We start from the raw sequence: 11,645 nt of genomic DNA, 5'->3' as shown, positions 1-11,645 counted from the left end.
GCAACCCCTATTGGCCTACTGGCCGGAGAAAGTTATCTGAGAGAGGGTGGATTGCGAGGCTAGATGCTCAGGACCCTGATGGCCTGAATGAGAAATAGGGATGAGTGACTGGAGACTGGAGGAGGACCGTACACGGGGGTCCTCACTGTGGGAACACAGTGGGGACCCCACCCTCCCCCTGACCCTAACCCTAACCCAGACTCTGGGACCTTTATTCAGAATTTGCCCTTTATCTCGAACGGGCCCCTATTTAAAAGATATTTGACCCATGGGTCATGAGCGCCTAGTCCCCTAGAACATGTATCCCAAATTTCAGACCGATCGGACCTTCCCCGAAGAAGTTACAGCACAAGTACCGCCTTTTCACACCTATGTGGCGCTAGAGAGCCCGCCTATTGCGGGGTCATTCCTGGGGGCTACAGAGACCATAAGGACATATTCGGGACCGCGTGGACCGGGGCTATCACCCCATGAAGAGAGCGAAACTCTGGGACCTTGGTGGCGCTAGAGAGCCGCGTTCAAACGCCTATTCCGGGGTGATCCCTGGGGGGTACCAAGACCAAAGAGCCATATTCGGGACTGGGTCGACCTGGGCTATCACCGCAAAAAGAGACCCAGACTCTGGGACCTTTATTTCGAATTCGCCTGTTTCGGGGTGATCCCTGGGGGGTACCTGGAAATGGACCACATATTCGGGATGGGGCGCCTCTGGGCCAGCACCCCAAAAAGAGACCCAGACTCTGGGACCTTTATTCAGAATTTGCCCTTTATCTCGAATGTACCCCCTCTTAAAAAATATTTGGGTCATGAGCATCTAGTCCCCCAGAAGATGCACAGCAAATTTCAGCCCGATCGGATCTTCCCAGCCAGAGTTACAGCACAAGTACCGTCTTCCACACCTTGGAGGCGATAGAGAGCCGCATTCAAACGCCCTTTTCGGGGTGATCCCTGGGGGGTACCTGGAAGAGAACCACATATTTGGGACCGGGGGGACCTGGGCTTTCACCCCAAAAAGAGACCGAATCTCTGGGACCTTTATTTCGAAATTACCCCATTTTAAAAAATCAGTGACCCATGGGTCATGAGCGTCTAGCCACCCGGACCATGCATACCAAATTTGGGGTCAATCGGACGTTTCCTCGAGGAGTTATAGCCTTATAAAGGTCCGTCACACGATGGCGATAGAGAGCCACATTCAAACGCCTTTTGCGGGGTGATCCCGAGGGGGTACCGGGACCAGAACCACATATTTGGGACCGGGGGGACCTGGGCTTTCACCCCAAAAAGAGACCGAATCTCTGGGACCTTTATTTCGAAATTACCCCATTTTAAAAAATCAGTGACCCATGGGTCATGGGCGTGTAGCCACCCGGACCATGCATACCAAATTTGGGGTCAATCGGACGTTTCCTCGAGGAGTTATAGCCCTATAAATGTCTGTCACACGATGGCGATAGAGAGCCACATTCAAACGCCTTTTGCGGGGTGATCCCGAGGGGGTACCGGGAAAACAACCACATATTCGGGACCGGGTGGTCAAGGGCTTTCACCCCAAAAAGAGACCCAGAATCTGGGACCTTTATTTCGAATTCGCCTGTTTCGGGGTCATCCCTGGGGGGTACCGGGACCAGAACCACATATTCGGGACCGGGGGGACCAGGGCTATCACCCCAAAAAGAGAGCTAAGCTCTGGCATGTTTAGATCAAAAGTCACCCAAATGTCAGCCGAATGAGTGCTGTCTGGAAATACAATGTCATTGAGGTGACATTGTGCCATGTCCTCATTCAACTCGTTCCAATTGGGTGATAAAAAGCCTGTCTGGCCCTTCACTAACCTAATCCTAACCCTAACGCACTTTGGCTTCCCGAGGTCCGACAGACTCGAGCTTGGTAGGCTACCGTTGGATCCGCAACGGCCTCAGAATCATAACACAAAATGCATCACGAATCGGCGAAGCTCTCAGACCTTCAGAACAAAAGTTATTGAGCAAAATGACATTTTTTCTATTAACATTACGATTTGTTTTTATTTACAAAATGATAGGAGCGAAAAATGCCATATAATAAACAACTTAACTAACCTTGACCGCTTGGCAAATGCCGGGAAATATTAAACCTCTGTAAAAACGTTATAACGCCTCAGTCTGATATTTCCGAGCATGACCTCATGGGTTAGTACAGACATGGGCAAACTACGGCCCGCGGGCCACATCCGGCCCGTTAGGCTTTTTAATCCGGCCCGCCGAACTTGTGCAAATCGCAATTTTGTTTACTTCCGGTGTGCGTTGGCACGGAAAGAACTCGTCACACGAAACCCTTCACTGTGATTTGTCAATCCGTTTGTCTGTCAACATTTTGCGAAAAAAACAACCAATGAGCACTCAGTAAATCACAAAGGACCCGCCCACCACACAGGTAAGGCTCATTTAGAAACAGCCGCAGCGCGGAGCCTGGAGGGGCTGCAGAGCCACGAGGAGGAACACGCAGCCAGAAGAGATCCACTTGAACCGGGTAAGAGTCTTTACTACACGTTACGTGTCACGGTGTCCGTCACGGTGCCCGTAACTTGTGCGCGGTGCTGACTAGTCTTGTATTTTACAGAGAGGATTCACCAGCGCCTACAGCGCAGCCTGCAGCTCCACCTGCAGCTCCACCTGCCCGGCCAGCAGAGAGGTCTCATGACAAGATGACATGATGTTATTATAGTGAAGCTATATTGTAAATAGTCTGTGTCAATAGTTGTGTTCTGGTTTTTATTTCTCAACATGTATATAATGTAGATTTTTTTTATTTTTATGTACAATACATATTTATTTAAAAAAAATGTAATGGTCATTTTTTATTTGCACACACCCCATGAAACTTTATCTGCAATATGAAGTAATTTCTCAGTCCCATCTTTATCATTTTGGTGAATGTGTGACAGACACATCATTTTTACTAAAAAACGGGAATACAAAATTTGGTTTTCCTCATTTATTTAATTCAATTCAGTTTATTTGTGGAGCCCAATTTCACAAATTACGAATTTGTCTCGGAGTGCTTTACAATCTGTACATATAGACATCCCTGACCTTTGACCTTTGACCTCACATCGGATCAGGAAAAACTCCCAAATAACCCTTCAGGGGGGAAAAGTGAAGAACCCTTCAGGAGAGAACGGAGGAGGATCCCTCCAGGATGGACAGGTGCAATTACATGTATCTAGCATTGTATTCAGATATTTCACTGCTTTTGTGAACCTATGACCTTTTTGGTAAACCAATTTCAAACACCAAAACAGTTGGTCCACATGAGTAAATGTGTGTTTTCAGAAGAGATATGAATAATTAAAAAAAATCTAACTTCAATTGTCAGCTTTAGGGTCATATTTTCTCGAGTAAAGCGCTGTCTGTTTGTGACGGGTTCATACACATGCTGACCAGATGACGCCGCACATCGCCCTGACTTTAAAGACCCCTTTCTAGTTTCTGCTGCAGGCAGGATATTTAAGACAGTCTATCTCTCAGGACAATCCGTCCATTATTTTGCGGGGTTTAAAACAATTAGAAATTATTGAGTGAGTATTTTGTTGGGTAATAATTTGTTTTGAATGTTGAAAGTGAGCATTGATCTCTTTCCAGTAAATGTTGATTACTTTAAATTTGTACCTTAAATTGAAATGTATAAAAAAGACGCAATCTCCAGGTTTAATAAATTACATTGCGTGTCTAAATGCTCCTGGCCCCTCTGTCACATTTTAGAACCGATTGTGGCCCGCAGGTCAAAAAGTTTGCCCACCCCTGGGTTAGTAAGTAGTTATTACAAGGGTTGTTTTTTCTTGCGTTTACTCTTTTCAGCCTCTGTAATGCTCATACAAGACTGATCTTTGTAAACTGGAACAGACAAAACAAAGAGAAACATACCACATAAACGAGGGAGGGAGGGGCGCAGATATCAAAACACATTTGGGGGGAATTGATAAGAGTAATTTTTATTCTTAAATACTTATTAATGAAGAAAAAATGTGGATGCAGCAGAAAGGGCACTTTTCTCATCCGGGGCAAAAGGGGAGGAGCTTGAGCACCACTCGGGGTCTATCTGTGCACGTGCATGCATGCATACACACATATATACATACACAAAATACATTTCTTCCAACGGGAAAAACGTTTCATGGAGAAAAAAAAAATTCCTCAACTTTTTCCAAATACACAATAACTACAAGTACGCTGCAGAAAGGTTTGATATGAGCAGATTTATTTGTGAATCAACAACAACACAATGGAGCTGCAATCCGTCAACAGAATACAAATGAAAATGCCAAAGAGAACCAGACCTCGAACATCGGAAACCTTTCTGTACTTTGGGGGTTTTAACCAGAAGACATTTGTAAAAATATGAAATAAAATAGATTTGTTCAAACACAACAAACTATGTAACCAGGACCCCTCTCCTGTGTGCTTATTGGACAAGAGAGCTGTCAATCACCCGACAGGAGACGGTTGGTAAGCGACTGGATGAATGAGCTCGGAGCTTTTTGTGCATCGGTTCAATGTTTCTGATCAACTTTAGTAATCAGTTATTTTAACGTGATGTCAGCAGGGCGGAAGGAAAACTAGTTCTATACATTTTTAAAAAGCATTTACAGTTTTTCATGTGGACCATGTGACAGTTCCCCGTTTACTGAAGGTGGAACTCAAACTACCAATCGGGCTCCATTCATTTCCGCCATCTTGGATCAATACTCACAATATTCAGTGAAAAAACGGTCACACTTTTGTACAGGACCAAGTGACGTCATACAGCCTGAAGGAAACGGGGCATGCTGGGAAAAAAATTGTATTCACATCCACAAAAAAGCTGAAAATGGTTGGGCTCAACCGACTGAAGCCCCGCCCCCTAATCACCTCTTACTTGTGTCCCTTGCTGGTCTTAAAGGACACCTGCAGGACTTTATCTCCCAGTCGGTACCCGTTCAGGCTGTGGATCGCCATGGCGGCCTCCTCGTAGTTCGTCATGGTGACGAAGCCGAAGCCTTTGCACTTGTTGGTGTTGAAATCTCGAATCACTTTCACGTTGACGACGGCGCCGAACGGCCCGAACATCTGCCACAGAATGGCCTCGTCTGCGTCCTGGCCCAGGTTATAGATGAAGATACACCAGCCGCCGGAGGGGCTCCCCGAGACTCCGCCCCCTCCGCCCATGTGGTCCACGCTCATGGGAGAAAACCTGAAGGGGTTCAAAGGAACACGTGACCTGGTGACCTTGGTCATGTGGGTGAAATGCTGAAGAACCATGGCGACAGGTGAGCCTACCTGAACCTCTGGGCCTGGTGATGCACGGGGCCCCCGAAGCGCCGCGACTGGCCGTGGTACATCTGCGTTATCATCTGGGAGTTCCTCGCCTGATTAGGGTTGGCGGCGAACTTGACTGTGATTGGCTCAGCGCTGCCAGGGGGCGTGTGTCCATTCAGGTGCTTGACGGCGTCTTCGGCCTCAGACCTCTTGTCGAAGCGGATGAAGGCCACGCCCCGTGACAGACCTAGACAGCCAATAAGAGAGCGGGTGAGCTAAAGGTGACAGAGTCCTGGAAACCCTGGTGACCCTGGTGACCCTTACCGGAGGCCTGGTCCACCAGCACTCTGGAGTTGATGATGTGTCCAAAGCGAGTGAACATGTCCTCCAAGTCCTGCTGACTCAGCGCCCTCGGCAGCCCGCTAATGTACAAGTTTGCATCTTTGATCATGTCTGAACTCGGCCGCGCGAACGACACCTGCAGGAGACGGGAAGCATTCAGTCGGTCGTCTTCACAACGACACAAAATGAAGAAAGAAACACTGAACAAAGGAAATATACAGTTACAGACAGTCTTTAAATAAAACCCAGGGATACTTTAAATAAGTCTATGTTCTATATATTAAAAAAAGAAAAACATTTATTCCAAATCAAATAGAAACAAAAAGACAAAATGAAAACATCCAAAAAAGATCATTAGGCACTTTTGACCAAATAAAAGAAAACACTGGCACATTGTCACACTGAACTGATGAAACTCACAGATTCAGTGTCAACATGTGCGAAACAAAAACAGCGATAGAATAATTTACCAAGTCAGAAAAACCAAAACAGCAGTGTTTTAAAAATACCTTCATGGTCTAACAGTCTGAGGAGAAAGCAACAAGGGCCTCTAGTGTCCAGGGAACAGAACACATGGATCAGTGGAGACAACAAAGAGCACCTGTTGCACATTACCTTGATAGTTTTAGACTGTAGCCTCAGGCCATTGAGGGTACTGATAGCCCTCTCTGCATCATTAGGGTTAACAAAGTTAACAAAGCCGTAACCTAAACTGTGGCCTAGAGAAACACAAAGGAAAACAAAATAAAATAATAAAAATGTCTGTGTTACATGCTGGATCTTGAAAAAGAGACAAGAAATCAGTAGAAACCTCTCCATAGTGGTTGAAAAGTGTAGAAACTACATTGTTCTGAACAAACCCGGAAAACTCATAACAACCACTGAAGTTCAGTTCGAGTGAGACCTCCCGTCCCAAACTTTGACATTTAAAGTGACCAATGGATGTGACACTGGAGGACGTTGCTATAGTAACCCTCAACTACAGGGCCAGACGCACATTGATGATGTAAAACACGCGCGCCACGCCAACACGTTGCTCATCACTCTGATCACAGCGTGCTCATCTTGTCGCGGTGGAGTAGCATGATGCATGCTGGGACGTGTGCAGACTAGCGAGTTTGGGTCACAATACTGGGATATCTTCCCAGAAGGGAATACACCACTGGGACCAGGAGCTCTCCCTCAAAGTAAACACGAATTGCAGAATGTGAATCTGGAACAAAAGGTTCAGGATATTCAGGCATTCGTTATTCAATTATTTACAGACAGTTTCAAAGCCTGAAAAATAAAAATAAAACATGTGAAAACAGCATTGAAACATTTGTACATTTGTTAGATTCAGTGAAATCATTCAAAACAAAAAGTTAATCTCGGGTTGGACGATATGTTTTCATATCTTACATTTAACATTAATAATCAGATGTATACAAAACATTATTCTGAATTCACTGGTTAATGTTCATGAGTTTGTTTGTATTGTGAAGTCCATGAATGATTAACTGTGATAGAATATGGAATCATATTGCCCAGCCCTGATTTCATCAATTACCATCAGATACCTGGTTAACACTCAGTCGTCATAAACCTGGTGTGGAAATACAAAATATTACAACAGTGCAGAAAATAAAAGTGTGTGTGTGTGTATATATATATATACACACACACAAATCAAAGACCATAAGTTTGTCATTAAAAAAATCAAAATGTTAAAATTAAAATCAGCGGATCCATAAAAACATTTAAAAAGACAAACTTCAGAAAAAAACAACTGCTGGAGACACAAGAAACACTGCAGATCGTACAACTAGCACCAGCACGAAAACTCCTGCAGCCAGAACAGCTGCAACAACGACCATGAAACACGACGCGTCACGGAAGATGTGTGTACCCACATTATTATTGTGCTAGAATGACTCAGAACCAACGCTAGTATTCCTACTCAGACTAGTCCAACATTAGCATCAGAACCGCAGCAGTACCGACGCTCGGTAGAACTACAACCGCAGCGGTACCGACGCTCGGTAGAACTACAACCGCAGCGGTACCGACGCTCGGTGGAACTACAACCGCAGCGGTACAGACGCTCGGTAGAACTACAACCGCAGCGGTACCGACGCTCGGTGGAACTACAACCGCAGCGGTACCGACTCTCGGTGGAACTACAACCGCAGCGGTACCGACGCTCGGTGGAACTACAACCGCAGCGGTACCGACGCTCGGTGGAACTACAACCGCAGCGGTACCGACGCTCGGTGGAACTACAACCGCAGCGGTACCGACGCTCGGTGGAACTACAACCGCAGCGGTACCGACGCTCGGTGGAACTGCAGTAGTTCTCCAGAGCTTTGGGTCACTGGGGTTGGGCTGGAGCCGCAGGGCGAAGGGGGCGTTACCTGCCACTTTGTCCCGGATGAGTTTGGCCGACTCCACGTCGCCCACGCTGCTGAACAGGCTGCGCAGCTCGTCTTGACTCATGCTCTGAGGCAGGTAGTTCACGATCAGGTTGGTTCTGGAATCGTCGTCCTCCATCATCTGCTCGCAGTATCCGTTATCGTACAGCTCCTGAAACACAAACGCTCTCCGTTATTACATCAACAAACCTGCAGTTCCCACAATGCAACACTCGTAACTAACCACAATAAAACGGATGACAATTCAGACACAGCACAGAAAATACAAACAGATTCAGCCAATCAGAGGATAGCCGTCACCTTTCCAGAGGCTCCTTTCGGGGTGTGCTGCCCATCTCTGACATCACTCTGAGACGTCTGCACCTCACACACCTGTAGAAACACACGTGTTACACGGAGCGTGAGAGATGACGGTCTGCACAGGTACGGGTCGTCAGATTGGACTGGAAGGGGCTCCATAACAGGGAGCATGACACTAGCTAGAGGCTGAAATACAATCATCTGTGTCTGATAACTTATTGATCTGAGCAGGAAGTTATTGATTCATTTACCTTCAGGTACCTGATGTGTCCTCGCCTTAATGCCATGGAAACGACTCCGGTGGGTCACTGCGTCAGAGAAACCAGCGGTCAGCAGCTGAGGAAGAGATGAACTACAGGGGAAGGAGGGTCAGAGGGATCACATGATTTGGATCAAATACCTGCTTGATCAATCAATTTAGTACATTTTAGTTTGGGGCTGAAAGCAGAAGATGAGCGAGCACTGTGCTGTTTGAAAGGATTAATACGGTTTTATAATAATATGAACCTTGTTCAATAGTGTTGAAGCTTCCAACAATTAAACTGTATTTTTATATAAATAATATTATTTATTGAGCCGTCTCAGAACACGTTTGTGATACGAACAAACCCGGACTACCGTCTGCTTGATGAATTAACACCAGGGACTCTACTAACCCAACTAACCCTAACTCGCTACTAACCAGCAGCTAACCACATACACATGACATTTTGCTTTTATTTGCTCTCCTGAAGGTGTCTTTCCTTGTTGGGAAGTTTGTCCTGATGTGAGGTCAAAGGTCAGGGATGTCGTATGCGTACAGATTGTAAAGCCCTCCGAGGGGAATGTGTAATGTTGGGCTCTACAAAAGAAACGGAATTGAATGTTGGCTTAATGTTAGCCACACAGCGGCTAATGGCGCTGGTTGAGTATTTCAGCGGGAGCTCACTAACCCTAACTCACCGAGCTAACTAACACTAACCAGCAGCTGACGTTAACCACAGATAACCACATGTTAGGACACACAAAGCTGCTCCGCGGCTAATGGCGCTGGTTGAGTATTTCAGCAGGAGCTCACGCAACGAGCAGACGTCATCGATCTTACCTGTAAGGTGGACGGACAGGTGGCGATATGAACGGTTTGTGTTATCGATCACAATGCTGTTCTGATGCCACGCGGACAAACCGGCTCTTACAACGGGAGATTAGCTGCTGCGTGTTAGCTGATCCGCTCCCGCTCTGCACAAAGACCCGTACTGTGGTGAATTATCGCGAGACTTCCAATTCGAACCGCCTGTAGTGGTGAAGTTTCGCGAGACTTCCACTTCTTCCCCTCTCCGCACAAAGAACCGATCCGTAGTATGATGAAGTATCACGAGACTACCGCTTCTTCCTCGCTCCGCACAAAGAACCAACCGTAGTAAGATGACGTTTCGCGAGACTACCACTTCTTCACCGCTCCGCACAAGGAACCGACCCGTAGTATGATGAAGTATCACCAGACTACCGCTTTTTCCTCACTCAGCACAAAGAACCGACCCGTAGTATGATGAAGTATCGCGAGACTACCACTTCTTCACCGCTCCGCACAAGGAACCGATCCGTAGTATGATGACGTATCACCAGACTACCGCTTTTTCCTCACTCCGACCCGTAGTATGATGAAGTATCGCGAGAGCACCACTTCTTCCCCGCTCCGCATAAAGAACCAACCGTAGTACGATGAAGTATCGCGAGACTACCACTTCTTCATTCCATAACAGGGAGCATGACACTAGGTTTTGGGGCAGGGATGTCTATGTGTACAGATTGTAAAGCACTCCGAGACAAATTTGTAATTTGTGAAATTGGGCTATACAAATAAACTGAATTGAATTGTTTCAGTACCGGCGAATACTGCCCTGAACACATACTGTTATTTAATTCACTGTGTTTATATAAATGGTTTATAAAGGTGCTCTAATAGTTTATTTTGTAACTTTATTTACAAATAAAACTCACAATAGGATTAACATTCAAACATCCATCCAACCAGGCACGTGCACAGATAGAGCCCTAGTGGTGCTCAAGCACCAGCCCCTTTTCCCTGGATGAGTAAAGTGCCCTTTTTGCTGGAGACACCTTTTTTTTAATTCACCCGTATTTAAGAAGTTACTCTTTCTGTCATCAAGTCCCCCCAAATGTGTTTTAATATCCGACGGGGCATTTATTTGAGTTCTTGTGAGAATTTCGCCTAGACCCGCTCCGCGGCGATCACAATCCCCCCCCCTCCTCTTATGTCCCTCCCCCCGTGGCGCCCCTCCCTCCTCCTCCTCCACTTCCTCCTCCGCGCAGTGCTCCTCGCGCCACCGAACGGGTGCACCTCCTTCTCCTCTGACGCGCAGCACCAGACACACAGGTCCTAACGGTGTTTGTCCCCTAACGTTGTTTTGTGATAAATCAACCACAACATTAGCGCTGCTGAAAACATGACGTCACAACTGGTCCGTCGTTTCCTAAAAAAATAAACAAACAAAAACTCTGTGATTTCAAAGCCTCGTCCAGCTGTTTACTGACGTTAGTTATGTTTAGAGAATAGAGAGAGGGAGAGAGAGAGAAGAGAAGAGAGAGGGAGAGAGAGAATTCAAGAGAAAAGAGAGAGAGAGGGAGAGAGAGAAGAGAGAGAAAAGAGAAAGAGAGAAAGAGAGAGAGAATTCTTATTCCGTTCTATTCAATAGGTGCTAGTCTAGGATTTTCGTGGCCAGACTGAAAAACAAATCCTACGGCCTCTCTTATTCAGAGGGCCGGGCCAAATGTGGAGGCGGCCGTATTCGGCCCGCGGGCCTTAGTTTGAGGACCACTGCTCTTGGCTGTTGATGTCTATCAATATCGCTCATTTTGAAAATGACGTAAGAGGGCAATACGGATCCGTATCAGACCAGCGAGGAGGGCAATATGTGGCTGGCATGATGCCCATTAGCCAATCAGAATGATTGTACTGTTGTTGCTATATAATAATTCATCTTTATTCAATAAGAACATGTAAGCTCGCGGTCTGATGCTGCCAGAGGAGAGGCAGGTTGAGGACAGCATCATCAGTGTATTGCTGCTTATGCTTCAACTCTGTCAGAATTTTTTTTTGGCATTGGGTGCCCTTTTTTTTGGTTTGAGCACCTGCCCCCCAAAATGTCTGAGCACGTGCCTGCATCCAACCATTCTCATCCGCTTACATTCAAACATCCTGACACAAATATAAACATAGACAGACAATACAACAAGGAAAAACAATCATTTAAACTAGCAGATAATCAGTGTGGCTTGTGGGATTTATAATCTTTATAATCAAAGATGTAATACA

The 11,645-nt window shown here is 46.1% G+C and overlaps 1 protein-coding gene across 2 annotated transcripts; it reads right to left on the bottom strand.

Moving 5' to 3' along the window:
* Nucleotides 1-4,218: 4,218 nt before the first annotated feature.
* Nucleotides 4,219-9,864, bottom strand: LOC130191094 (ELAV-like protein 1). 2 transcript variants are annotated; one of them, XM_056410762.1, is made up of 8 exons: nucleotides 9,414-9,864; nucleotides 8,581-8,681; nucleotides 8,330-8,401; nucleotides 8,012-8,180; nucleotides 6,234-6,337; nucleotides 5,601-5,754; nucleotides 5,298-5,523; nucleotides 4,219-5,211 (listed from the first exon to the last, which is right to left on the bottom strand). In XM_056410762.1, exons 2-8 carry the CDS (start codon nucleotides 8,614-8,616, stop codon nucleotides 4,893-4,895), a joined length of 1,080 nt encoding a protein of 359 aa, XP_056266737.1. In that variant the 5' UTR covers nucleotides 8,617-8,681; nucleotides 9,414-9,864; the 3' UTR covers nucleotides 4,219-4,892. The 2 variants fall into 2 exon arrangements, with proteins under 2 accessions (XP_056266737.1, XP_056266738.1); XM_056410763.1 differs by lacking the exons at nucleotides 6,234-6,337; nucleotides 8,330-8,401; nucleotides 8,581-8,681; nucleotides 9,414-9,864 and having other exon boundaries at nucleotides 8,012-8,091.
* Between the last annotated feature and the right edge of the window lie 1,781 nt (nucleotides 9,865-11,645).

Source organism: Pseudoliparis swirei, unplaced genomic scaffold (assembly GCF_029220125.1).
Source record: "Pseudoliparis swirei isolate HS2019 ecotype Mariana Trench unplaced genomic scaffold, NWPU_hadal_v1 hadal_26, whole genome shotgun sequence".
NCBI classification, from domain to species: Eukaryota; Metazoa; Chordata; class Actinopteri; order Perciformes; family Liparidae; genus Pseudoliparis; species Pseudoliparis swirei.
The sequence above is the reverse complement of the archived record's forward strand: the minus strand, read 5'-3'. Positions and strand labels throughout refer to the sequence as shown.